The sequence below is a fragment of the Crinia signifera genome, chromosome 2 (genome assembly GCF_055691185.1).
Source record: "Crinia signifera chromosome 2, ASM5569118v1, whole genome shotgun sequence".
NCBI classification, from domain to species: Eukaryota; Metazoa; Chordata; class Amphibia; order Anura; family Myobatrachidae; genus Crinia; species Crinia signifera.
This window is the reverse complement of record NC_139218.1, coordinates 5604458-5632124: the sequence shown is the minus strand read 5'-3', so window position 1 is coordinate 5632124 and position 27667 is coordinate 5604458. Positions and strand designations below refer to the sequence as shown.

Here is a 27667-nt window from a genome sequence, read left to right as displayed (position 1 = left end):
ACAAGTTCCAAACGAGCGTTATAATATAATACATACGCGTCTATATGATATGGGAATATATAATAGTTCATGTGGGGATACTCGGTTCTAGATCACCCAGGCAATGCGGTACATGACCGAACCGGTTAATTTGTAGCCATTTTCAGTAGCCGAGCGAAACTGATCCGTATCGAGGCATCCAGGGAAAGAACTCTGGGGCCAAAAGTCAGTTTTTAACTTCGATTTTTAAACAAACTGACAATGTACAATTCTAAAGTAACAATCCCTCAGAAGGAGGGAACATTATCTGTAAAATGGTACCGATTTTGGGATGAAGGGAGAAGGGTTATTCACCAAAAATCAGCTTCTAGAAATAATATATATGATACCAGTCCGCAATGTAACCATGGCTGAAAATGACCTCAGCCTATGGTGTGTGCCCCAGCCCCCCTTTATCACACTCCACATCCCCCCAAGTGATGCAGCTGTCCTTCCCACATAACCGTCACTTTTTGAGTACAGCCTGTCCTAGACAACTCATAACTGATTCATAATCAATTTCTATACAGTGTGCTTGAAATGTCGTCTGGATTGGCCTTTGAAATCATCTTATATCCTTCCTTTACTGGTATAAACTTGTCTTGGATTTGTTCTTCAGTCTTCACGATGAAGCTCTTGTTTCCATGGGCCCTCTCACACTGTATCTCACCATCTCCTGTCCCTTCCCTCTCCCTGCAGATTCTGAGCACAGCACCAGCTCGGACACAGAGGTCTTGCCTGAGAGAACGTCCTGCTCTTATGAATCATGCCCGGACTTGGCACCGTCTCGAGTCCCAGACCCACAGCCTCTGTCTGTATCTTCTATGGATGAGATCCAAGTGGAGCTGCAGTGTGCGGACCTCTGGAAGAGATTCCATGACATCGGGACAGAGATGATCATCACCAAGGCAGGCAGGTGAGCAGAATGGGGGGCAACAGGTGGAGCAGACTTTGGTGAATACTGACTGTGATCATCTCAGTCACCCTCAACAATTATACCAGGTTCATGGTGGTATCCAACAGCCTTCTAATATATTGCATGGTGCACTAGACCGCGGACGGTAACTGTCTCAGAGATGGTGGAGGGAAGTCACGCTGGTCCTGTGGCCCCACATGGCTGTCCGGGGAAGGCCATTGGCCGTCATACTGTATCGAACAAGCCCAGAAGTAATCCCACATAACAGTTTTTATAGTTACATGTGATGTTTACAATGGCTATATCTGTGCACTGAGACCATCATTATCTATGGTAGCATCATCCCATGATGGGGAAATAAAGATTCTACTGATAACAAAAATGCATCCGCCATACCGCTGCAATCTCATCTTCACAGGAGGAGGAGCTTAGCCCTCCCCTATGTAAATGAGATGCAACGTGTTGTAGCACTATGGCTACGTGTCTTGTTGCCTTTAGTGCCATATTGGAATGTACAGGGATAATTGCAGGTGAGGATACACCAAAGTCTGCTGCCTCTGTATATAGGAGACCTCATCTATTATATCCACGCAGATTTGCTACAATGACTGACAGCTTATGTATGTACTGGGGACACTCTGACACAAAAAATTTGGAGCTACGGTCTATTGTCCAGTTGTTGTAATGGTTGTGGTAGGCTCCTCCTCTCCGAGGCCACACCCACCCTGCCAAGGTAAAGCATTGTGGGTCCGGGACGGGTGCTAGATCTACAATACAATGTCTAGACAAACAGTCAATGGGTCCACATGTTGACATGAAATAGGTCACATGACAAGGTCGACATGAGTTTTTCCTGTTTCTGGAGTACAAGTTGTCAGTACTTGTAGGATTTGGCAGCCCTGGAGCCAGTCACAAGGCCCACAACATCCCAGACACCGCTCCTGTGTCACATCGCCGTTATAACACATTTACGGATTAGTAATAGTTTATAAAATGTTTGCATTGATTTACGCGAAGCTCTATAAATGTGGCGGGCTGTCACTGGGGTCGGCAGGGGAAGCGGTAAAGGGGATACCCTCAGCTAATTGCAGAGAGGTGATAATCTGCATGTCTGGAAGAAAACACCAATTAGGCCACATTTGGTGCCTGGCTGCTTAACGATCTGTCTGGGTCAGAGGTCATGAAACAAGAGAGAAAATAAAACAATGTTTGTTTAACTGCATGAGCTGAGTGTGGATGTGATGTGCGCAGCGCTGAGCTCTGGATCGCAGACCCACTGGCTCCAACGTGAGCCCTGCAGGATACAGTATAGGCGCAGTTACCCAGGAGATTCCATCCACGCAAGCCCAATATCACAGGAAGGGTCTGATTCAGACTTGGACGCTAATAAAACAGATGGAATTTTCCTGGCGTCCCAATAGGAGTAAGTATACTAAGTTTCACAACAGAGGCAGAACCCTGGGAGGCAATAGAGTCATCTGCCGCCGGGCTCCTGCTCCCAAGGGGCACCTCTCCTCCCCTGTGAGTTTGAATTAGCTAATTGAAAGCCGTTGATTTGACTTCTGTGGCTAATTTCTTCTCCTAGCACACGGGTGTCAAACACAAGGCCCGCGGGCCAAATCCGGCCCGCCAGACCTCGTCATGTGGCCCGCGCGAGGAGATAGCACGCAGGGGCAGTGTGTCTAAAACAGGAGTGCTGCGGGCTGCGTCCACGTCCGCCTTACTTGTTCCTTCTGGTCGGCGGCCATGTTCCTGTAGGCACATATGTATGAGGCTACAGAAACATGGCCGCCGGCCTCCACAGCTACGTGGAGGAGGGCCCGTCCGCCTGTTCCCTCTGATGCCCGGCAGTGACAGACAGTGGGTGGGGACGTCATGACGATGACGCCGCCCGCCCATGCGTCTGTAGAGAAGTAGGAGCAGGCAGGGAAGCTGGACCGGGAGTTGGGGACAGTGTGGCCGCAGCAAGCAGTGAAGAAAAGCTGGAAGCCGCAGCAGCTGCAGGACAGACGGAGAAACAGTAAGTGAGGATGAGGATCACACTCACAATAAAAATATATATATATATCTGCTGTTTCCTGAGGTGTCCCCGTGTATAATAATAATAATGCCATGACACCACAGGCTGCTCCTCCTGTATAATCATTTATGTGTCATGGCATTACTTTTATTATATTATACAGGGGGAGCAGTCTGTGGTGTCATGGCATTATTATTATACAGGGGGAGCAGCCTGTGGTGTCATGGCATTCATTTTATATTATACAGGGGGAGCAGCCTGTGGTGTCATGGCATTATTATTATACAGGGGGAGCAGCCTGTGGTTTCATGGCATTCATTTTATATTATACAGGGGGAGCAGCCTGTGGTGTCATGGCATTATAATTATACAGGGGGACCTACAGATACAACCGGCCCTTTGAGGGTGACCAAACTGCTGATGCGGCCCCCGATGAATTTGAGTTTGACACCCCTGTCCTAGCAGGACCATAGATGTCACACTCTTTAGTCTTAACATAATATCCATAACATACATACACGCATACATACATACATACATATATTTATATAAGGTGGTGTGTATGTGTGTGTTGGGGGGGGCACCAATATTTATCTTGCCTCTGGGCAACTGGGACGAACTTACGCCACTGGTCCACAACGACGGGTTTAAAAACAAAACAAAAACCACCCCTCCGGTTTTGTTATTATGCTGTGACTAAGCCTATTATAAGGGAATCTACCAGGTATTATTCCTCATTCTTGTTGCTTGTGGTCTTCATATGAGTGTGGTGAACCAATGCAGCAAATTCACACAAAGAGATAGAGATAGCCGGTGGGAGGGAGGGTGAAAAAGATCAGGGAGGTGCTCAATCTGCCTAGCATCAAATGGATTTCACAAACTCCTCCCTCCCCCAAGCCTTGAGCAAATCACAAGTAACATTATCAGTCTTAAGCTGGTTACACAGTGGATGACATTATAAATGATTTTGCCAAATCTGGAGGGTCAGGATGACATCATCAGTATATTGTCCAGTGTGTACATGCTCCCACTCATCATCAGTGACATCCTCTATCATCTGCGCATGCGGACAACAGAGGATATCGCTAGCGGGATGTCCCCTGCTCCCCCCCACACGGTCACTCATCGCGGTCGGCATCGGCAAGTATGTAAGCACTTGAATCAGCATGGGGCCCTGTGGCGTATGATGTCACTGGGTACTTATATTGCTAAGTTTGTACCCAGCTTTCTAATACATAGCAATATTTCATAGTATTAATATAAAAAGCCGGGTCCATTTTTGTCAGTAAAACATAAATAGAAAAAAACCCTTTAAAGAATGCTGGTTATTAAAGTTGTCATTGGGAAGATGGGATTGAGACTGGAGCAGCTCCGCCCACTTATCTCCCCAGAGGTAGGTGGACTGCACAATGTGCTAATTGGCTCTTCCTACTTCAGATAAATAGCCCCTCCCTCTCCTCAGAACACACCCCTCCTGCTCCTAAGAACACACCCCTCCCACTCCTCATAACACACCCCTCCCACTCCTCAGAACAGGCCACTCCCTTTCCTCAGAACACACCGCTCCCACTCCTCAGAACACGCCACTCCCACTCCTCAGAACATGCCACTCCCATTCCTCAGAACACACCCTCCAGCTCCTCAGAACACGCCCATCCCGCTCCTCAGAACCTGCTCCTCCCGGTCCTCAGAACAGACCACTCCCACTCCTTCTGCTTATTGCACATGCAGCCCAGATATGCTGCACTGATACCACAGTTCTCATTAATGAATTAGAGGGGCATGTGCCCCCTGAATCCTCCTTTATCTGGCTGTGGTCCTCATGGTACAAAGAGTGCCCCACGTGTGTATACTTCTGTAATCTGCTTTCGATGTTACTTAGGGTATATGTACTCTGGCATGTAGCTGTTTCTTCCTTTCCCTCTTTGGTGATTGCATGTTGGACATCTGTTTGAGGTTTTGTGTAGATATTTATGTCCATATGAAGTCCAATTTTGTGTAAAAAAAAACACCTTTCTGTGCTGCGCGTGTACATCACAAATGCAGATAAGTGAGGGCTGATTACTGTCTTATAGTAATTGGCACTATGGGGGAAATTTACTAAAGAAAATTTGTAAAAAATAGGTTTATTTGTATCCAGAAATACACTTATTTTTTAATTTACTATCCCGAAAATGCGGCAATTCGTATTCGTATTGATAGCACATCAATACAAATACGAATTGCCGTATTTTCGGGATAGTAAATGTCAAAAATAAGTGTATTTCTGGATACAAATAAACCTATTTTTTTACAAATTTAATTTAGTAAATTTCCCCTTATATGTCTAATACTGTACATGCTTCAATGCTTAACAGCAGGGTCAGAAAGAGCCTGCAAAACAGTTACATTTCCCCCATAGAGGTGAGGAGTTGCATTGTCCTATTATCATATAGGATGTATTTTGATTTTAGTAAAACTTTCCTAGCATGTTTCCATTCAGATTTCTTTAAAATGACTAAGAACATAAAATCATATAATATGGGCCTGTTTTCAAAACCAATTAATTTTTTTTCCAGTGAGTTTTGACCTCCTCACAGCTCACAATATTGTTCACCAACACTGGCCAAAAGCTGGCTGACTACACTAAGCAACAGAGCAGCAGCACAAACACACGGCAGTTATATCTGATGAAAGCATTGCAAATTACTAATGTATTAGAGCAATAAACAATAAAAATATCTATGCAAAAAAAGATCCTCACTGTCTGCTCCCCCCTCCAGTAGGGAAAATAAAAGTGTTGCAAGATGTAATTGCCTTTTGGACATCCCACATGCTTTTATGTTCTATAGCAGGCATGTCCAACGTTGGCCCTCCAGATGTTTTGAAACTAAACATCCCAGCATGCTTTGCAATAGTTTTAGCATTCTCTAATAGCAAAACTGTGGCAAAGCATGCTGGGATGTGTAGTTTCACAACATCTGGAGGGCCAACGTTGGACATGCCTGTTCTATAGTAAAAGGACATACACAGTTTATTAAACCAAGCACTTCAGTAACAGGGGCTGCCACTTTTGTGGCTGAAGTGCTTGGTTTGTTTGGGCCAGTGCTACAGCCCACAGACCCACACCCTAACCCTCCAGCAACCCTAACCCTTCAGCTTCCTGTGTGAAATGGCACCTGAATCCCCAAGGGAGGGACTTTTATAGATTCCAAGACACACAAGATCCAACACCAGGAAAACAATGAAATCTGAGGCCTGGCAGGGAAATCCAAGTCCGGGATCGGAGCTACTCGGAAATGGCAAATTTGGATGGGTTCCATTTTCTGAAAATCTTTATGTATAAGGCATCACAAGGTTTCCATAGTGCTGCACAGAGATGAAACTGACAACAATATACATAGGTACAGGCTGATTCAGGAAGTATAAAAGGTCACAAAGATACATAATTACAGTGACCATTTGGCATAATTCCATAGAGAAGATAAAGATGTAGAAAATGTAGGTCTACCCAGCACCAATCTCTAGCAGTGTAGTGCCTACACATCTACTACTATTACATACTGCATGGTTATATATCAGTGCCATATACTGTAACCATGTGTCCCCTGCTCCCGTAAGTACTGGCAGTTCCGTGGTGTACCCTCATTTCTAACCACCCTCCTGTTGGTTCCAGGCGAATGTTCCCGGCTATGCGAGTTAAGATCTCCGGGCTGGACCCTCATCAGCAGTATTATATTGCAATGGACATCGTACCTGTGGACAACAAGAGATACAGGTAAGGAGCCACCCTATGCAGCATGGGAGTTATAGACCTGGAAGGCCGGGGAATAGAGGCAGGATACGTTTCCATGTCTTGTGGTTGTGCGCAGGTTACATAGACTGACTCTGTTCTGGGACGTTTGTTACTCATAGTCCCATGTGCAAGTGTTGGTGGTGATGGTGATTCCACAGAGCAGGTTACCGGGGATCAGACTGACCTGGGCCATTACTTGGCCATTGGCTGCATAGATGATGACCACCGTGGTCATTACTCATCGATATGCTGAGAGCTACATGTCATCCATTGGAAGATCTGAGAGTTACAAGTTGTCTGCTCTGTTCTAGGTACGTCTACCACAGCTCCAAATGGATGGTGGCCGGAAATGCTGACTCCCCAGTTCCTCCGCGAGTCTATGTCCATCCAGACTCTCTGGCCTCTGGGGACACATGGATGAGGCAGGTGGTCAGTTTTGACAAACTGAAACTCACCAACAATGAGCTGGATGACCAGGGACATGTAAGTCCTACTTGGTGCTTCGATTGGCTGGGAATGAGTGAGGTGGGGGCTGGTTGACCATGGACATGTAAGTCCTGCTTGGTGGTGTGGCTGGCTGAGAATAAATATGATGGGGCATTATATATACACGGTTGGGTCCTGGGGTAATATGTATGCACTGGCGGGTCCTGGGGTAATATATATGCACTGGTGGGAATGACCCGTGTATGTGGTTACAGATAATCCTGCACTCCATGCACAAGTACCAGCCTCGTGTCCACGTCATCCGGAAGGACTTCAGCAGCGAGCTCTCCCCCACCAAGCCGGTCCCAGTGGGAGACGGTGTGAAGACTTTTAACTTCCCAGAAACCGTCTTCACCACCGTGACCGCCTATCAGAACCAGCAGGTGAGGACCCGCCCCCACGGGGATGTGGTTATGGTTATGTCCATGGCGATCCTGAATGCATTTGTGTTTCCATCTAGATTACAAGGCTAAAGATTGACCGAAACCCCTTTGCCAAAGGATTCCGAGACTCCGGAAGAAACCGGTATGTCTGATGATGAGATGATGGCTTATGGTACTATTGGTGCAATATGTTCACAATGTTGACATATGAATTGCCGACAGTTTTCAGGACCTTGAGAGTTAGGGGTGACACACAGCAGGTTCCTGGGGCCTCTATGAAACGAATGATTTTGTTCCCAGATTTAAAATTCTGCATCCAAAACATAATATTTCCACTGTGTACCGAACATCTTCTGTGCTTCCCCCCTGTTATAGTCTACAAAGAAACGTGTCCAATCTGTAAAATGACTTCCTGACACTGAACCACGGAACTATGCCACTGAACCACGGAACTATGCCTTATTATGTGCTTTTTTTTGACCCGTTACAGTTTAGCGTAGCCCCCTACCATATTTTGGTTTCATAAATACAAGGGGATAAGAAGAGGTTAAAGAGAACTTGTCACGTTACATTTCTCCTTCACGTATGAGATGGGATCCAGAGTACGCGGACCAGGACGGACACTCTATAAAAATACCCTTTTAATTGCATGCAGCGCTCTTAAAATAACTGAAAGTATCTGTAGTGGGAGAGTCGTCTGGTATATAATACAGGCACAGTGATTGCTGGGTGAAACGGATGCTAATAAATGTGAAACGTTCCTGGGTATTTCCCCGATAGGTCGGTCAGCTCTATCATACAGTACTGTATACGTCTTAATGATGGAGGTTAAGAAACCATGGGCCTGCAGCAATATACTGTAATGTAAATGTGCAGCGTCCAGATAATAGAAAAAGGTCTAAAGCTGTGTACACACGGTGCAATATCTCTCTGGCCGCTGCTCCCGTGTTCAGCCCCCTAATGGTCGCTGGTCGCAGGGACTTGCTGAGCAATATATTACACCTTGTGTACACAACTTAAGGCTACTATACGGAGGCATCATATACAAGTCATCATATTTTGTAAATGCAAGAGGGCAATAAAATTATCATTAAACTTTTAGAGGCTTTTGGACAAGAGGAACAACTGTGATGGTGACTTTTTCCCATAATGTGAGGACACCATAAGAACAAACAGGTTGGGTTCAAAACAGGTTTCACTGTAACTGCCCACCTCCCTGATCTCCTAACTGACCACATACTGATCTCCTAACTGCCCACCTCCCTGATTTCCTAACTAACCACATACTGATCTCCTATCGGATCACCTCCCTTTTCTACTCTAAAGTAACTACCATCTTGATCTCCTAATTGACCACCTTGCTGATCTCCTAACTGCCACCTCCCTGATCTCCTTACTGACTACATACTAATCTCATAACTGATCACCTTCTTGATCTACTCTAAACTAACCACCATCCTGATATCTTAACTGACCACCTCCCTGACCTCCTAACTGACCATATACTGATCTCCTAACTGACCACATACTGATTTCCTATCTGATGGCCTTCCTGATCTACTCTAAACTCACCACCATCCTGATCACCTAACTGACCACATACTGATTTCCTATCTGATGGCCTTCCTGATCTACTCTAAACTCACCACCATCCTGATCACCTAACTGACCATATACTGATCTCCAATCTGATCACCTTCCCGATCTACTCTAAACTCTCCACCATCCTGATCACCTAACTGACCACATACTGATTTCCTATCTGATGGCCTTCCTGATCTACTCTAAACTCACCACCATCCTGATCACCTAACTGACCATATACTGATCTCCAATCTGATCACCTTCCCGATCTACTCTAAACTAACCACCATCCTGATCTCCTAACTGACCACATACTGATCTCCTAACTGATCACCTTCCTGATCTACTCTAAACTCACCACCATCTTGATCTCCTAATTGATCACCTTGCTGATCTCCTAACTGACCACATACTAATGTTCTATCTGATCACCTCCCTGATTTACTCTAAACTAACCACCTCCTTGATCTCCTAAATAATGACATCGTGATCTCCTGATAACCTTCTTGATCTACTCTAAACAAACCACCACCCTGATCTCTTAATTGCCCACCTTCCTGATCACATACTTATCTTCTAACTGACCACATACTGATCTCCTAACTGATGACATACTGATCTCCTGACTGACCACATTCTGATTTCCTAACTGATCACCCTCCTGATATTGTGACTGATCGCCAACCTGATTTCCTAACTGAACATCTTCAGGATATCATGACTGATCATCATCCTGATCTCATAACTGGCCTACTTTCTGATCTCCTGACTTATCACCATCCTGATCTCCTGATTGACCACCACTCTGATCGCCTGACATCACCAACCTGATCTCTTGATTGACCACTACCCTGATCTCCTGATTTATCACCATCCAGATCTCCTGATTGACCACTATCCTGATCTCGTGACTTATCACCATTCTGATCTCCTGATTGACCACCACTCCTGCATTCTTCCTAAAATTGTTGTTGTCCAGCTCTGCTCCTAAACAACATCACATTATTCTCCTTTCCTAACTGACCTGTAGCCTGCTCTCTTCTGTTTTACTTCTGAGTTTATGCTGTTTATACGCCTGAGCTTCAACTGACTTTACCGCTAACTGATGATTATCTGGCTCTGCGACCCAGCTAACTGAGCTTCATCTTGCTCTACTCCAAACTTTCCGTCAACCTCCCTAATGGTCGTTATCCATATATTACCCTTAGCTGAACTTTTGATGACATTTCTGTTTACTAAAAATCATCCTAATCTACCCATATCTGAACTTTCACTGGCTTTACACATAACTGACCATCATCGGGCTCCATTCCAAAATGGCCGTCATCCGGCTCCATACCTACACCACTTTTTTTGGGCTCTAGCCTGACATTACTTTCTTCTGGCTCTAGTCTGTCACTTGGCTCTAATCCTTCCTATTGGAATGTAATGTTTTGTTGAGTCTGCAACACTTCCAGTACTTCTTCACTTAATGATTATCTATCCTGGTCCCTGCTGGCTGTAGCGATATCTGTTCAGCTTTTGGCTATCCGCACTTACTAGATGTGCCTTATTCTGCTTTTCTTTGCCTCTGATCTGCTACAGACTGTTAATGCAATCCTTTGCTTTTCTTCTGACCCTTCCTCCTGATACTTCTCCATATCCTTTACTCCTAATGGGTCCTGACTTACCTATTGCCACCCAGTCCTCCAGATGGTCAGCTTGGCTGTGGCCACTGAAGCCCCCCCTTATTCCTAGTTTCTTCTGAGCTTCCTTATAAATGTTTCTATTTGTTCTCTTTTGGATATGTAGCTTTACATATCTCCCTGAAGTTATGCTATTGATCCAGAATTTATGGATGTAGAGTTCTCTGAAGGAAGTTTAAATCCCTACTTTTACGCCCTACTGTAGCTTTCATATCATACCTAAGAAATGGCTAAGAAATAATTGTTGGGTTCTCTCCAAAAATGCAGCTTAGTTTAGCCCCAATTATCATTATATTATATGTGGCAGCTTTCTGCGTGCAGGGAGTTTTATCACACTGGCTAACGTGCAACACAGGAGGTGCCAACATTTCTCATCAAGCGCTTAAGACAATAACACTTTAAGTTCTTGAAAAAGTGCCCTGCGCTCCTTATCCTATTACTATAGAATCACTCCTATCACCTTCAATTAGCCCCAACTCACTGGCTGAAGCCCAACACTATATTCAACACTAATAACATCTGACATGATCTGAGAACTGCATGTGCTCTATGTCTCTGGTATCAGATCATCCTAATTATCCATCTCTAAATCTGTCTATCATCTGTTCTTCCGTCTATCCATCATCTGGTCATCATAAATCTGTCTATCATCTGCTCCTACATACATCCATCATCTGGTCATCATAAATCTATTATCTGCTCCTACATCCATCCATCGTCTGGTCATCATATATCTGTCAATCATCTGTTCCTACATCCATCCATCATCTGTTCATCATAAATCAGTCTATCATCTGTTCCTCCATCTCTTCATCATCTGGTCATCATATATCTGTCTATCATCTGTTCCCCCATCTATCCATCATCTGGTCATCATAAATCTATTATCTGCTCCTACATCCAACCATCATCTGGTCATCCTATATCTGGCTATCATCTGCTCCTACATCCATCCATCATCTGGTCATCATAAATCTATCATCTGCTCCTACATCCATCCATCATCTGGTCATCATAAATCTGTCTGTCATCTGTTCCTCCATCTATCCATCATCTGGTCATCATAAATCCATTATCTGCTCCTACATCCATCCATCATCTGGTCATCATAAATCTGTCTATCATCTGCTCCTACATACATCCATCATCTGGTCATTATAAATCTATTATCTGCTCCTACATCCATCCATCCATCATCTGGTCATCATATATCTGTCTATCATCTGTTCCTCCATCTATCCATCATCTGGTCATCATAAATCTGTCTATCATCTGCTCCTACATACATCCATCATCTGGTCATCATAAATCTATTATCTGCTCCTACATCCATCCATCGTCTGGTCATCATATATCTGTCTATCATCTGTTCCTTCAACTATCCATCATCTGTTCATCATATATCTGTCTATCATCTGCTACTCTGTCTATCCATCATCTGGTCATCATATATCTGTCTATCATCTGTTCCTCTGTCTATCCATCATCTGGTCATCATAAATCTGTCTATCATCTGTTCCCCTGTCTATCCATCATCTGGTCATCATAAATCTGTCTATCATCTGCTCCTACATCCATCCATCATCTGGTCATCATAAATCTGTCTATCATCTGTTCCTCCATCTATCCATCATCTAGTCATCATATATCTGTCTATCATCTGTTCCTCTGTCTATCCATCATCTGGTCATCATAAATCTGTCTATCATCTGTTCCTCTGTCTATCCATCATCTGGTCATCATAAATCTGTCTATCATCTGCTCCTACATCCATCCATCATCTGGTCATCATAAATCTGTCTATCATCTGTTCCTCCGTCTATCCATCATCTGGTCATCATAAATCTATTATCTGCTTGTACATCCATCCATCATCTGGTCATAAATCTATCATCTGCTTATGAATCATAATCCTATATGTGTTTATTTTCTGTTTATTTCCTGTTTTTAACTTATTATTATTATTATATTTTGATTTATAAGGCGCCACAAGTGGTACGCAGCGCCGTACATATAAAAGACATAACAGTGACAGAAAAACAAAAACAGAGCACAATTCTTTGTACACAATACAGCTGTGATATAGGGAGGTGAACTCTGTCTATTATCGAATTGTACATTTAGCAGCTGCTCATACAGGGGCGTAACTATAGCACCGCAGCCCCCGCCACCGCGGGGGGGGGCGCTGTGCATGTGGGGGCGCCGGGGGCTGCTGTGCTATAGTTAAACCCCCCCTCAATCCCCCACAGACTTACCTATCGCGCTGGTCCCGGCGGCTCCGTTCTTCTGCTGAGGACCACCAGAAAATGGCCGCCCCCATATAGCAGACAGTTCTCTGAAACTGTCTGCTGTATGGGGGCGGCCATTTTCTGGTGGTCCTCAGCAGAAGAACGGAGCCGCCGGGACCAGCGCGATAGGTAAGGCTGTGGGGGATTGAGGGGGGGTTTGCATGGGCGGCGGGGTAGGGGTGCTCGGCAGGGCGGCGGGGTAGGGGTGCTCAGCGGGGGGGGCGCCCAAAAACGTAGCTACGCCACTGTGCTCATACATCCTATATTTGTCCGCCATTTATTGCAAAATCTTTATTTAACCTACTCTTATATCTATCTGTCATCTACAAATATCTGTCCGTCATTTACTCCTGATCTGTCCATCACCTAGTCTTTGGTCTGTCCGCCATTTACTCGTAATCTGTCCATCACCTAGTTTTTGGTCTGTCCGCCATTTACTCCTAATCTGTCCATCATCTATTCTTTGGTCAATCCGTCATTTTCTCCTAATCTGTCCATCACTTAGTGTTAGGTCTGTCCATCATTTACCCCTAATCTGTCCATCACCTATTCTTCTGTCTCTCCGTCATTTACCACAAATCTGTCCATCATTTAGTGTTAGGGCTGTCCCTTATTTACCCCTAATCTGTCAATCACCTACTCTTCTATCTGTCCGTCATTTACCACTAATCTGTCCATCATCTAGTCTTCTGTCTGTCCATCATTTACCCCATATCTGTCTATCATCTAGTCTTCATTCTGTCCTTCATTGACCCCTAATCTGTCCATCACCTAGTCTTCTGTATGTCCATCATTTACCCCATATCTGTCCATCATCTAGTCTTCATTCTGTCCTTCATATACCCCTTATATGTCAATCACCTAGTCTTCTGTCTGTCCATCATTTACCACTAATCTGTCCATCATCTAGTTTTCTGTCTGTCCATCATTTACCCCTAATCTGTCCATCATCTAGTCTTCTGTCCTTACGTCATTTACTCCTAATCTGTCCATCACCTAGTCTTCTGTCTGTCCATCATTTACCCCTAATTTGTCAATCACCTAGTCTTCTGTCTGTACATCATTTACCCCCAATCTGTCCATCACCTAGTCTTCTGTCCTTACGTCATTTACTCCTAATCTGTCCATCACCTAGTCTTCTGTCTGTCCGTCATTAACTTCTAATCTGTCCATCACCTGGGGCCTTATTCTGGTCTGTGCGGCCAAAGCCGAATATGCGGCCAGGACCGTGCATCCTAAACCCCGCCTTCCGTACGGATCACTCACTCCGTCCGAATGCGGTAAGCCGCTGACCGTACGGAGCACGAGTGGATTTCTCATGTATACACCTCCTCCATCTCTGGGAACCTCCCCCATCATTCGATGGTCGCATTCGAATGCAGGACCGAGTGGTCAGGCAGCTCCCGCGAGCTCAGACCACTCGGGCATTTCTCCGTGCAAAAGCAGGGATCTGGGCGGGCAGCTGACATCCGGCAATGTCATATGTCCGCCCCCTACATGTGCGTCACGGCCGCATTACCATACGTACGCCCAGCGTTTTCATGGGAACGCCCATGAAACACAGGGCGTATGCATATGTTAATGAGGCCAAACAGCCCTTCACGCCCCTCTCCTTCCCCTGTTCGTAGTGTAAACAATTCATGCGGAATTTGGACGTATGTCCCTTTCGCACATGCGCAGATACGCCTCTGCACATGCGCAAACACAAAACATCGGCGGAACGAACGCACGTGTACATATCCGCACCAACCAGAATAAGGGCCCTAGTCTTCTGTCTGTCCGTCATTTACTCCTAATCTGTCCATCATCTAGTCTTTTGTCTGTCCATCATTTACCCCTAATCTGTCCATTATCTAGTCTTCTGTCTGTCCGTCATTTACCCCATATCTGTCCATCATCTAGTCTTCATTCTGTCCTTCATTTACCCCTAATATGTCAATCACCTACTCTTCTATCTGTCCGTCATTTACCACTAATCTGTCCATCACCTAGTCTTCTGTCTGTCCATCATTTACCCCTAATCTGTCCATCACCTAGTCTTCTGTCTGTTCATCATTTACCCCTAATTTGTCAATCACCTAGTCTTCTGTCCTTACGTCATTTGCTCCTAATCTGTCCATCACCTAGTCTTCTGTCTGTCCATCATTTACCCCTAATTTGTCAATCACCTAGTCTTCTGTCTGTACATCATTTACCCCCAATCTGTCCATCACCTAGTCTTCTGTCCTTACGTCATTTACTCCTAATTTGTCCATCACCTAGTCTTCTGTCTGTCCGTCATTTACTTCTAATCTGTCCATCACCTGGTCTTCTGTCTGTCCGCCATTTACTCCTAATCTGTCCATCATCTAGTCTTTTCTCTGTCCATCATTTACCCCTAATCTGTCAATCACCTAGTCTTCTGTCTGTCCATCATTTACGCCTAATCTGTCCATCATCTAGTCTTCTGTCTGTCCATCATTTACCCCTAATTTGTCAATCACCTAGTCTTCTGTCTTTACGTCATTTACTCCTAATCTGTCCATCACCTAGTCTTCTGTCTGTCCATCATTTACCCCCAATCTGTCCATCACCTAGTCTTCTGTCCTTACGTCATTTACTCCTAATTTGTCCATCACCTAGTCTTCTGTCTGTCCGTCATTTACTCCTAATATGTCCATCATCTAGTCTTTTCTCTGTCCATCATTTACCCCTAATCTGTCAATCACCTAGTCTTCTGTCTGTCCATCATTTACGCCTGATCTGTCCATCACCTAGTCTTCTGTCTGTCCATCATTTACCCCTAATCTGTCCATCATCTAGTCTTCTGTCTGTCCATCATTTACCCCTAATTTGTCAATCACCTAGTCTTCTGTCCTTACGTCATTTACTCCTAATCTGTCCATCACCTAGTCTTCTGTCTGTCCGTCATTTACCCCTAATCTGTCCATCACCTAGTCTTCTGTCTGTCCGTCATTTACCCCACATCTGTCCATCACCTAGTCTTCTGTCTGTCCGTCATTTACCCCTAATCTGTCCATCACCTAGTCTTCTGTCTGTCCATCATTTACCCCTAATCTGTCCATCACCTAGTCTTCTGTCTGTCCATCATTTACCCCTAATCTTTCCATCACCTAGTCTTCTGTCTGTCCATCATTTACCCCTAATCTGTCCATCACCTAGTCTTCTGTCTGTCCATCATTTACCCCTAATCTTTCCATCACCTAGTCTTCTGTCTGTCCGTCATTTACCCCTAATCTGTCCATCACCTAGTCTTCTGTCTGTCCATCATTTACCCCTAATCTGTCCATCACCTAGTCTTCTGTCTGTCCATCATTTACCCCTAATCTTTCCATCACCTAGGCCCTTATTCTGATTCGGTCGGTACGGCCCGCGTGCGGCCGTACCGCCGATGTTTTTGTTCTGCACATGCGCAGAGGTCATTCTGCGCATGTGCAGCCCCCTTCGCCGCAGACGGATTTTGTCCGCCGCAAAGGGGGCGTATAGGGGCGTGAGGGGCTTCAGCCCCTCATTTCCCTATGTGTACGCCCCGCGTTTCATGGGCGTTCCCATGCAAACGCGGGGCGTATGCATGGTAATGAGGGCATGACGCCCTCATTACCATGACATGGGGGCGGAAAGCTGACGTCGGCGGATGTCAGCTTTCAGCCCCCTTTCAAGCTCCCACACGGACGATTGTCCGTGTGGTCTGAGCTTGCGGGAGCTGCCGCGGCGTGCGGGCCTGCCTTCGATGGTCGTCGACCATCGAAGGCAGGGGGCAGCTCCCACCATGGTGGAGGCGTAGCCTCCACCATTTTTGTACGGATCGCCAGCCGTCCGTGTACGGACGGCCGTGGCGATCCGTCGGGTGGGCGGGGACTGGTTTGTGCGGTCAGAGCCCCGTGTGCGGCTCTGACCGCACCAACCAGAATAAGGGCCCTAGTCTTCTGTCTGTCCGTCATTTACCCCTAATCCTTCCATCACCTAGTCTTCTGTCTGTCCATCATTTACCCCTAATCTTTCCATCACCTAGTCTTCTGTCTGTCCATCATTTACCCCTAATCTGTCCATCACCTAGTCTTCTGTCTGTCCATCATTTACCCCTAATCTTTCCATCACCTAGTCTTCTGTATGTCCGTCATTTACCCCTAATCTGTCCATCACCTAGTCTTCTGTCTGTCCATCATTTACCCCACATCTGTCCATCACCTAGTCTTCTGTCTGTCCGTCATTTACCCCTAATCTGTCCATCACCTAGTCTTCTGTCTGTCCGACATTTACCCCTAATCTGTCCATCACCTAGTCTTCTGTCTGTCCATCATTTACCCCTAATCTGTCCATCTCCTAGTCTTCTGTCTGTCCATCATTTACCCCTAATCTGTCCATCACCTAGTCGTCTGTCTGTCCGTCATTTACCCCTAATCTGTCCATCACCTAGTCTTCTGTCTGTCCGTCATTTACCCCACATCTGTCTATCACCTAGTCTTCTGTCTGTCCATCATTTACCCCTAATCTGTCCATCACCTAGTCTTCTGTCTGTCCATCATTTACCCCCAATCTGTCCATCACCTAGTCTTCTGTCTGTACATCATTTACCCCTCACCTGTCCATCACTTCAGTAGTCTTCGGTCTTTCTGTCATTTACCCCTAACCTGTCCATTACCTAGTGTTAGGTCTGTCCATCATTTACCCCTAATCTGTCCATCACCTACAGTAGTCTTCGGTTTTTCTCTCATTTACCCCTGATCTGTCCATCATCTAGTCTTCTGTCTGTCCATCATTTACCCCTAATCTGTCCATCACCTAGCCTTCTGTCTGTCCATCATTTACATCTAACCTGTCCATTATGTAGTGTTAGGTCTAGGGTTGTTGCTCTCATCCTCACTGATGACAGTGACTGGCTTGCACATATCAGGTGATAAGAGACGAGTTCAGTGATGCCTCCTATTACTACTGGCCGTCACCATGAGCAACCTGCGTGATTGCCAGCTCCCACAAATTCTGATGGGAAATAAAGTGTTACTGTCCCCGGCATAAATATGGATGCCTACTCTGCCTCTCACCTGTCTCCAGCCGCCCCCTCCTTCATGTACCCGGTACTATTCCTGCTACTCCTAGGTGTTGTGCAGGCCCCGGGCACCTTGGTGAGTCTGGGTGTCCTCCTGTCTATTCCTCCATGTCACTCTCACCACTATACCTGTAGCTGTCCTGAGGTTCTCCTGGCCGTCCCTTCCCTCCGCATTCTACTCTATGTCCTGCTGCCCCCGACACCCTGTGTACCAGCCGTCCCTCACCTGGTCTCCTATCTTACTCTGGGCTCTGCAATGGTGACATGTCTGACAGGGCAGGAACACATGGGTTCCATTACACAGATATGCAGGACATCTTGTTCCATTTTCCATATAATGCAGCAGTTTGATTTATTGCCCGATATTAAAAATGTGGAGTCCTAAGACAAGGGAGAGAAAGATGAAAAGATACATCAGATTTTTCATACCTATTAAAAGTACAAAACTCTGTTTAAGCAGATCCAAATGTAGCAGGGAGCGGAGTGCTGGTTCTTGTTTAGTATGTGAGGTTGGTCCTCTGCTGAGAGGGGGTCTCCAGTCCTCCCAAATACAGCTGGGGGCACCAAGTCCGACTGCTGCCCTGTGCCTCGTGCAGCTGTATACAGTATTATGCTGTACTAGGGGACGGAAAAGAGACTAAGGGGGAGATGTATCAATGCTTGGAGCCAATCAGATTGTCCTGTCTGAGATCTGAGATGAAGTCGGAATATTCCCAATCGTCCTGTAAATCATTCACAAGCTTCGTCCAAGAGAAAGTAAAATATAGCGACTCTGATGAGCTCTAACAAAGGTGAAACAGTCTGTCTGGAAGTAGATCACTCATGATCCCTCTGAAGATTTAAGAGCACTGAATTGATGACATCAGGGGGGTGATTGTAGTTCCCTCGCTATATAGCCCTGTCCTGATGTTTAGGGGGCTGTGCACGGTGTATTAGGGGCATGTACAGCCCCCCTTTGAGAATGGCTTCAGAGACTGAGTGGCCGAGTCATTCGCATGCTAATGGGGGGGGGGGGTACGTTGGTGGGAATGGGGCTGGCCCATGGGAACGACCAGTGTTTTATGGAGGTCCCCATGTCCCCCTGAGTGTTACCAGTAGTACGCAGGCAGGCGAAGGCAGGAGAACTTATTAGATGGTTGGGGACTGTTGCATCATCTTCCCTGCTAATGGCTCATGCCAGGGGATGTGTTCTTGTACATATTTCCGAGGGGAATCGGCAGCGGGGGCGGGCATTCAAATGGGCGGCGTCTCTGGTGCTCGGTAAGCTGTGATGTACGCAATTTACTGAGCCAACCTGAATCGGCCCCCAGAACTCACTAATTATAGACATTGCAACTTACTATCTGTGCAGCTTGTGCAATATCCAGGCGCAGAACAGTGCCTGCTGGGGCCCCTGCGATAAAGGGCCCCTCCATGTGTGAGCTTGGCATGGCATCATTGTGAGAGCAGAGCGGCCCGGTAACCTGGCATGGCAGCCACCCATTGCCTCGGCAGTGTAATGTGGGGTACTTGTGTATTATAGCGGCGCCCATCGCATCGCATACCATAAGGCATGCGATGGTATGCGATGTGACGTGGATAGTGGGGGTGTGAAAAGGTCGTAGGACGCGTACCGCCGCCGCTCGCCACGCTTCGGGTTCACTTTTATAGTGGGGGGTGGCGTGGGGGTGCATTTTACATTGTAAGCACCCATTAGGGTGCTTATACAATTTTTAATCGAATAGTCATGTAAAATCGCATCGCGTCGCATCGTATGGCATCGGTTGTATGGCATACGATGCGATGCGATAAAAACATAGCACGACCAACATCGGGGGCGCCGCTATACTACACAAGTACCTAATGTGGTATATGGATGACCTCCTATTGCTAGGGGGAATGTTTCCCTGCAGGTCCTGGACAGATGGGCCGTATAAGGAAACGCGCAGGTCTCATTCACAGTGTGTCAGGGGAGACCTGCTGCGCACTTTTATTGAGTGTTACATAAATAGACCCTCTCTCCCATTTATCTAATCTTCCTCTTGTTCCCAGCACGGGCCTGGAGGCCATAATGGAGACGTACGCATTCTGGAGACCACCGGTCCGCACTCTTACCTTTGAAGATTTTACAACCATGCAGAAGCAGCAAGGTGAGTGCAGCCCTAACCAGAGCCTGGTAATTGCACTTGTTGGGAGAGGTTCCATGTGTTGTGCAGCTGAGGTTCCCGGCCACTGGTTTCACTTACACCAATACCAGCCGGAGGAACGAGCCGCACGGGCGATGACAACGGCTGCTCGCTCTGTGATGATCCCTGGCTGGGGAGCAGGATAAGAAACATGGGGCTGAGCATGACTGGCGCTGCTGTATGGGGCTCATGTATTGTCCGACGCAAGTTACGTAAATGGCAGAAATTGTGTCTGAAAAAAACATAACACTTTTTGCGGTGTCCAAAGGCGCAAGTATCACCCAACTCACAGTATGCGGAGGTGCAGGTATCACCTAACTCACAGTATGCGGAGGCGCAGGTATCACCCAACTCACAGTATGCGGAGGTATCACCTAACTCACAGTATGCGGAAGTGCAGGTATCACCCAACTCACAGTATGCGGAGATGCAGGTATCGCCCAACTCACAGTATGCAGAGGCGCAGGTATCGCCCAACTCACAGTATGCAGAGGCGCAGGTATCGCCCAACTCACAGTATGCAGAGGCGCAGGTATCGCCCAACTCACAGTATGCGGAGGTGCAGGTATCACCTAACTCACAGTATGCGGAGGCGCAGGTATCACCTAACTCACAGTATGCGGAGGTGCAGGCATCGCCCAACTCACTGTATGCGGAGGCGCAGGTATCATCCAACTCACAGTATGCAGAGGCGCAGGCATCACCCAACTCACAGTATGCGGAGGTGCAGGTATCACCTAACTCACAGTATGCGGAGGCGCAGGTATCGCCAAATTCACAGTATGCGGAGGCGCAGGTATCACCCAACTCACAGTATGCGGAGGCGCAGGTATCACCTTACTCACAGTATGCGGAGGCGCAGGTATCGCCTAACTCACAGTATGCGGAGGTGCAGGTATCGCCTAACTCACAGTATGCGGAGGCGCAGGTATCACCCAACTCACAGTATGCGGAGGTGCAGGTATCACCTAACTCACAGTATGCGGAGGTGCAGGCATCGCCCAACTCACAGTATGCGGAGGTGCAGGTATCGCCCAACTCACAGTATGCGGAGGTGCAGGTATCACCTAACTCACAGTATGCGGAGGCGCAGGTATCACCCAACTCACAGTATGCAGAGGCGCAGGTATCACCCAACTCACAGTATGCGGAGGCGCAGATATCGCCTAACTCACAGTATGCGGAGGTGCAGGTATCACCTTACTCACAGTATGCGGAGGTGCAGGTATCACCTAACTCACAGTATGCGGAGGCGCAGGTATCACCTAACTCACAGTATGCGGAGGCGCAGGTATCGCCCAACTCACAGTATGTGGAGGTGCAGGTATCGCCCAACTCACAGTATGCGGAGGTGCAGGCATCGCCCAACTCACAGTATGCGGAGGCGCAGGTATCACCTAACTCACAGTATGCCGAGGTGCAGGTATCGCCCAACTCACAGTATGCGGAGGCGCAGGTATCACCCAACTCACAGTATGCGGAGGCGCAGGCATCACCCAACTCACAGTATGCGGAGGCGCTCCCACCGGTCCCTTCCAACCACCCAGCCTACACCCACCGTTCCCTTCCAACCACCCAGCCTACACCCACCGGTCCCTTCCAACCACCCAGCCTACACCCACCGGTCCCTTCCAACTACCCAGCCTACACCCACAGGTCCCTACCAACCACCCAGCTTACACCCACCGGCAGGGGAGCCGAGAGAGGGGGGGAGCAGGTACTAATTACCCGGGCCCAGGCTTGCTGAAGGGGCCCCGCAGGGGCCCTGGTTCGACCCTCCCTCCCCCCTCCGTCCCTCCCGGGTATCACCAGTAGCACACACTTCTACAGCATGTGCTGTTCTGACAGCAGGCTCAGCATGAGTGTCTCACTGACAGCGTGAGAGGTCATGCTGAGCCTGCTATCAGCACAGCACATGCTGTAGGTGTGTGCTGCGTCTGAGATTACAGTTTTTATAGTTTTCTTTTACCCACCTCTAAACATTTTGGGGGTGTGGCCTAAGTGTGGGAGGTGCCCACACCACACACACTTAGGCCACACCCCCAAATTTTACCGGGGCCCGGCATTCCTCTCGGCTGCCCTGCCCACCGGTCCCTTCCCACTGCCCAGCAATGAATATGTGTATATGCACATGTGTGTGTGTGTGTGTGTGTGTGTGTGTCAGCGTTAAGCTGCTCTTCCATCGGGGGACCCCCTGCAGCTACCCTCCGGGCTGCTGACCTTTCTGCTTAGCCGGATGTCATTAATTCAATATTCAGGAGATAGTAAGCGGCTGAGTATCACATATTCCCACACCTTTCAGCCTGGTGTCAGTCACAGGCACAGCAGCGGGCGCAGCTGGTGAATTACATATAGTAATACATCTATCTACTATCTGTGTGTAACTAAGGGATGATTTATCGAATTCTGGAGAGAGATAAAGTGGGGAAGTTGTAGTTTATCTCGCCAATCCTTGATCTCCTTGTCAGTCAGTAGGTAGGACTATGGATGAGGGATGGGCAGTGTTCCATGGGGCTGTTGGGAGGAGGAAAATGAGGCACAGCAGGAGAGATAACTGTGCCTCGGCAAGGGCTGGATTAAGCCTTTGGGGTGCACTTCAGACAGTAGGTAATAAAGCCTGCTACACCTGCGTGCACTGCATCTTGTCCTGCTGACATTCTGGCTGGCTGGATCTGCTGGTGCACAATAGGGAGTACTAATGATGTAATTGTGTTCCAGCCAAGGGGCCCCTAACAGAGAAGGGCCCGTGTTACAGTATCCCCTGCGTTCCCCCCTGTAATCTTGCTATGGTCTTGGCAGGTGTCTGATTGCTATGTTATTTGCAATGTCCGCCTTTGGGCCCCTGTGATTTCTGCCTGTTTCTTGATGCTAGAGTACTAACCTTCTTCTCTGTGTCCACAGGAGGCAGCACGGGGACATCGCCTACAACCTCCAGCACCGGGACACCGTCGCCTTCAGCCTCCTCCCACCTGCTCTCGCCATCTTGCTCTCCTCCCACCTTCCATCTGGCCCCCAACTCTTTTAACGTTGGCTGCCGGGAAAATCAGCTGTGCAACCTCAATCTATCAGAGTACCCAGCCTGCGCCAGGAGCAACATGTCCACCCTCCAGAACTACCCAGGTCTCAGCGACAATGGATACAACAGGCTACAAGGGGGAAACTCCGCCGGTACCCAACCACCCGACACTTTTATGCCCCAGAGGACTTCATCCTTAATTTCTGGGATGCCAACCCCTTCATCTCTGCCAAGCAACAGCAAGATGGATGCATACAGCGGGCAGCTGGGCTCCTACCCCACCTCCCAGTTCCAGTACATGATGCAGGCGGGAAACCCTTCCTCCAACTCGTCCTCCTCACACATGTTTGGAAGCGGTCACATGCAACAGGGTTCTTACAACGCCTTCTCCATTCACAACCCTTACAACCTCTATGGATACAACTTCCCGGGCTCTAGCCGCCTGGCAGCGAGCCCCGAGAAACTGACTGCACCCCAAGGCACTTTACTCTGCTCCTCTCCATCCAATGTCGCATTCAGCGACAGGCAATACCTGTCCTCTGGCATGGAAGCCATGCACATGATTGGTGGCCCATCAGCCAATCAGCAGGCGGCAAACGCTTGTGACAGCAGACAATATGGCGCTGTCCCAGGGTCTTCCTCACAAATGTCAGTGCACATGGTTTAAAGAAAGTCTATGTCTTCATTGGTTGGACAGTAGAAACCTCAGTGCCTTACGTAATTCATGGAGACGCGACCCTAACTGTCATCTCCTGGGACAATCATGTAGCAGATATACAATGCAAATATCATGGATGTATTTTTCAGCATAAATTGCCACTTGTAGAACCCTCTTTCCTAAATGGAGCCCTGGAGATGGAACCCCATGTCGCAGCCTGGAGGGTTTCCCGTGTGGGATCATTTATTAAAGTCTACTGAACCCAAAAATGTAAAGGTTGTGATTGACAGACTTTGCTAAATGTTGCCCTTTGGAATGGTTTTGACCGGAAACCCCTGGATGCTGGGAGGACCGAGTGGTGATTGGTACCCTATGGTAGCTGACCTTGCACGTTGTGGACAGTGCTGAGAAATGTTGTTCTACAAGACCTCCGTTGGCTGTCTACAGTATGTATGAGCTTTGTTCCTAGGTGGGGTTCAACTTGTGACTCCACGTGGCAGGGCAACTGCCATAAATCAGCGGATAAAGTGGAATTGCTATTGGCAAACGAGAGGGAAATACCCCTTTGAACCGCTCATGGAAAGTAAAGTATAAAGTGCGTTTAGACAGAGACACATTTTTTCTCTGTGATTCTGTTCTAGCAGGAAGTGTCACCACCTTGAGAAAATGGCCGAGGTTGTGCTCATGCCAATAAGGAGTTCCGCCACCAAATTGTTACCTAGTTTGAGAATAACACCCTTCTTTTACTTGTGATTCTCCAAGGAATAGTTAAATTGTCCCAAATAACTGATTGGATATGAAACTGGAATGTCTTATTACCCTTGTGGCAATAATGAGCCTGCCCATTACTTCTGTTCCTTCCATTGATGGAATCAATATGATTATAGAAATCTTCCTATATAGAGATTATAATGGATCTACAAACATGTCCACATGAAAGCCATCCATGGTCCTTCTGTCTACCACCGGGAGACATCAGCCATACCTGTGGGGTGACAGAGGAACGCAGGAGAACATCTAAAGGACTTTATCACTTCAGTGCCTTCAGCTTGTGCTCTGACACAGTTCAATTTGCCTTTAATAGAAATTGTATTTTTAGGGGAAGCTTTGTAGGAAGCAACATGGCAGGTGGGGTATAAACCCCGACCGTTGGTTTTAATCCAGAAAAATGGGATGAAACCCCCCAACTGAATGAAAAACCCTTCCGAAAACAATATGGCTTCCAGACGCAATGCCAGAGGTGCCTTCTAGTTGTTGCTGGGTGTATGGGAGTATGCACTAAGCTTGTGTGATTATATGTATAACCGCTGGTCTTATGAAGGAGAGATTTCATTGGTACAAGAAGAAATAAACAAAGTTACAGGGTAATGTCACATGAAGGGAAAGTTATGGTGGAACCGGACATTCTCTCAGGTGCCAATATCCACTGGTACAGTCTTCCGGGTCAATGTTAACCCACCAAGTGCCTATTCCACCGCTCTCTATGTACATTTACATTGTGTGGTCTACAAACGAAGATGGGGAAATGACCATCTGTCTGCTCCGATGTATAGTGCATAAGGGAGTTGTGACGGCCAACCGGGAAGGGTAACGCGGCCAAATATTCTGCAGAACAGTTCTGACTACAGGGGAGTTGTGTCTGTCCCCATCTGTTATTTACACTTCTAGCGCAGAGACCACACCGGCGTCACCGGCAGAATCCGATAAATCCCATTCTAAGCGCCTGATTCAGACCCGATCGCACAGCTGCGAATTCACACAGTGGGCGATTATCGATACATGCGTATGGTTCAAAGTACACAGGTGCAAGGCCGTCCTGCAGCTAGAGGTGCCCGCTTGTCGTTCGCAGCAGGCTGGATATGCCCGTATTCAGCGCAGCCACCCAGTAAGTCCTGGGCTATGCGGCATTCGTTGGTGAGCCGGTAACGATGGGTGTTTGATATTTTCGCTTGGGTGGGAACAGATATGTAGCTGGTATTGATGGATCCATGGTGTCTAGAGTGTCTGTGTTATGGTGGACCACGCTTAGTCGTACGCGTCTAGTTAGACGCTGAAAGGTAGTCGATGGCGTCTAGAGCGACAGTAACTATAGTTAGACACAAGCGTTAAGTCACAATATCGACATGAGTGTTTCATGGTTTTTGGTGCAGGTAGACTTGGTTCTTACCACCAAGTGGACATAGTGGACATGGTCCAAGTGGACCTAGAGTTAAACTATAACTGTGCTGAGTGTGGCACCGTTCCCCAAGCGAGGGGACAGTTTGCACTTATACAGTGTCCACTTTAACCTATGTCGACATAGCCCCAAAAAACGTGACAAACTCGTGTCCACGTTGTGATTATCGCCCACGTTCCGTTGACCTAAAGCTTGCGTTACAGTGAAACTGCGCTTCCATTACTGTAGATCTAGAGGCCGCCACTAAATATCGACCATAATGTGGTGAAGCTAGACACTGTCGATCCATTATACCAGATCCATGCGGGATTTTACTGGAGCTGGGCGGAGCCTCATCTGGTCGCTGGCCGAGCGAATTCCTGCCTGTGCGATCCGGTCTGAATCCCCATTCAGTGAGGGAGGATAAATGTGATACTTTTGCACGTAACTGGAACGTCCGAGGTAACCTGTAATATACCCTCCGTCAGATAATATCCAGCACCCGTTTATAGGTTGTGTCCATGCATATAAATTACACATTTAGGGTGAAGTTATTACAACCAGCGCGGTGAGTAGCTATGTAATAATATTATCACGTTTTGAACAAACCGCTGTGTTATAAAGTTCAGCTTTCCTATGGGCGCAGGTGTGTGAGGTGAGCGCGTTTCGCCACAGGAGCTGGATCCCGGATCAGTGAGGCTGCCAATCAACAAATTTATATGTATATTTAAATGACAATCATAGCTATTGGTTCAAGTGTAATTAGTAATATACTGTACACACATGTAAAAAGGACTTGCCGGAAGATATGTTACAGCGTGTTCTGGAAGCAGCCGCTCAACGCGCTTCTGGTTTTACATCACAGGAAGTCCGTCCTAACGCTCCTTATTACAGGACAGGGACGATCACATGGAATTACTTTATGCTCCGCCCATATAGCCAGACTGACATATGTATTTATCAATGGGAAAATAGCAACGCTTGCATAGGGTTACATTATGCTATGGTAACTACAGTACATGGGAAGGTTGTTTCTGACTTTCCTCACTCTCTCTTCCTCTGAGCACACACTCACTCCCCCTGAGCGCACACTCACTCCCCCTGAGTGCACACACACTCACTTCCTCTGAGCACACACTCACTTCCCCTGAGCGCACACACTCACTTCCTCTGAGCACACACTCACTCCCCCTGAGCGCACACACTCACTTCCTCTGAGCACACACTCACTCCCCCTGAGCGCGCACACTCACTCCTCCTGAGCACACACACTCACTCCCCCTGAGCACACACTCACTCCCCCTGAGCACACACTAACACACAACCGTCAGCTTCTGTTGCTGCTCTGTGAATGTGTCCCACATGGCGCTCATGGAATACTGTACATACAGATGATCGGTGGACGTAGTCAGTATATAGATGCCGGGATCCCAATGGAGGGTATTAGGGATCCCCTAACCCCCACTTTCCT

General features: G+C 47.3%; 1 protein-coding gene across 1 annotated transcript; it reads left to right on the top strand.

Moving 5' to 3' along the window:
• Positions 1-741: 741 nt before the first annotated feature.
• Positions 742-27372, top strand: TBX15 (T-box transcription factor 15). The gene is made up of 7 exons (XM_083170923.1): positions 742-934; positions 6610-6711; positions 7041-7212; positions 7431-7598; positions 7676-7740; positions 20234-20331; positions 23269-27372. The coding sequence occupies exons 1-7, from the start codon at positions 843-845 to the stop codon at positions 24048-24050; spliced, it is 1479 nt and encodes a 492-aa protein (XP_083027049.1). The 5' UTR covers positions 742-842; the 3' UTR covers positions 24051-27372.
• Positions 27373-27667: the final 295 nt, after the last annotated feature.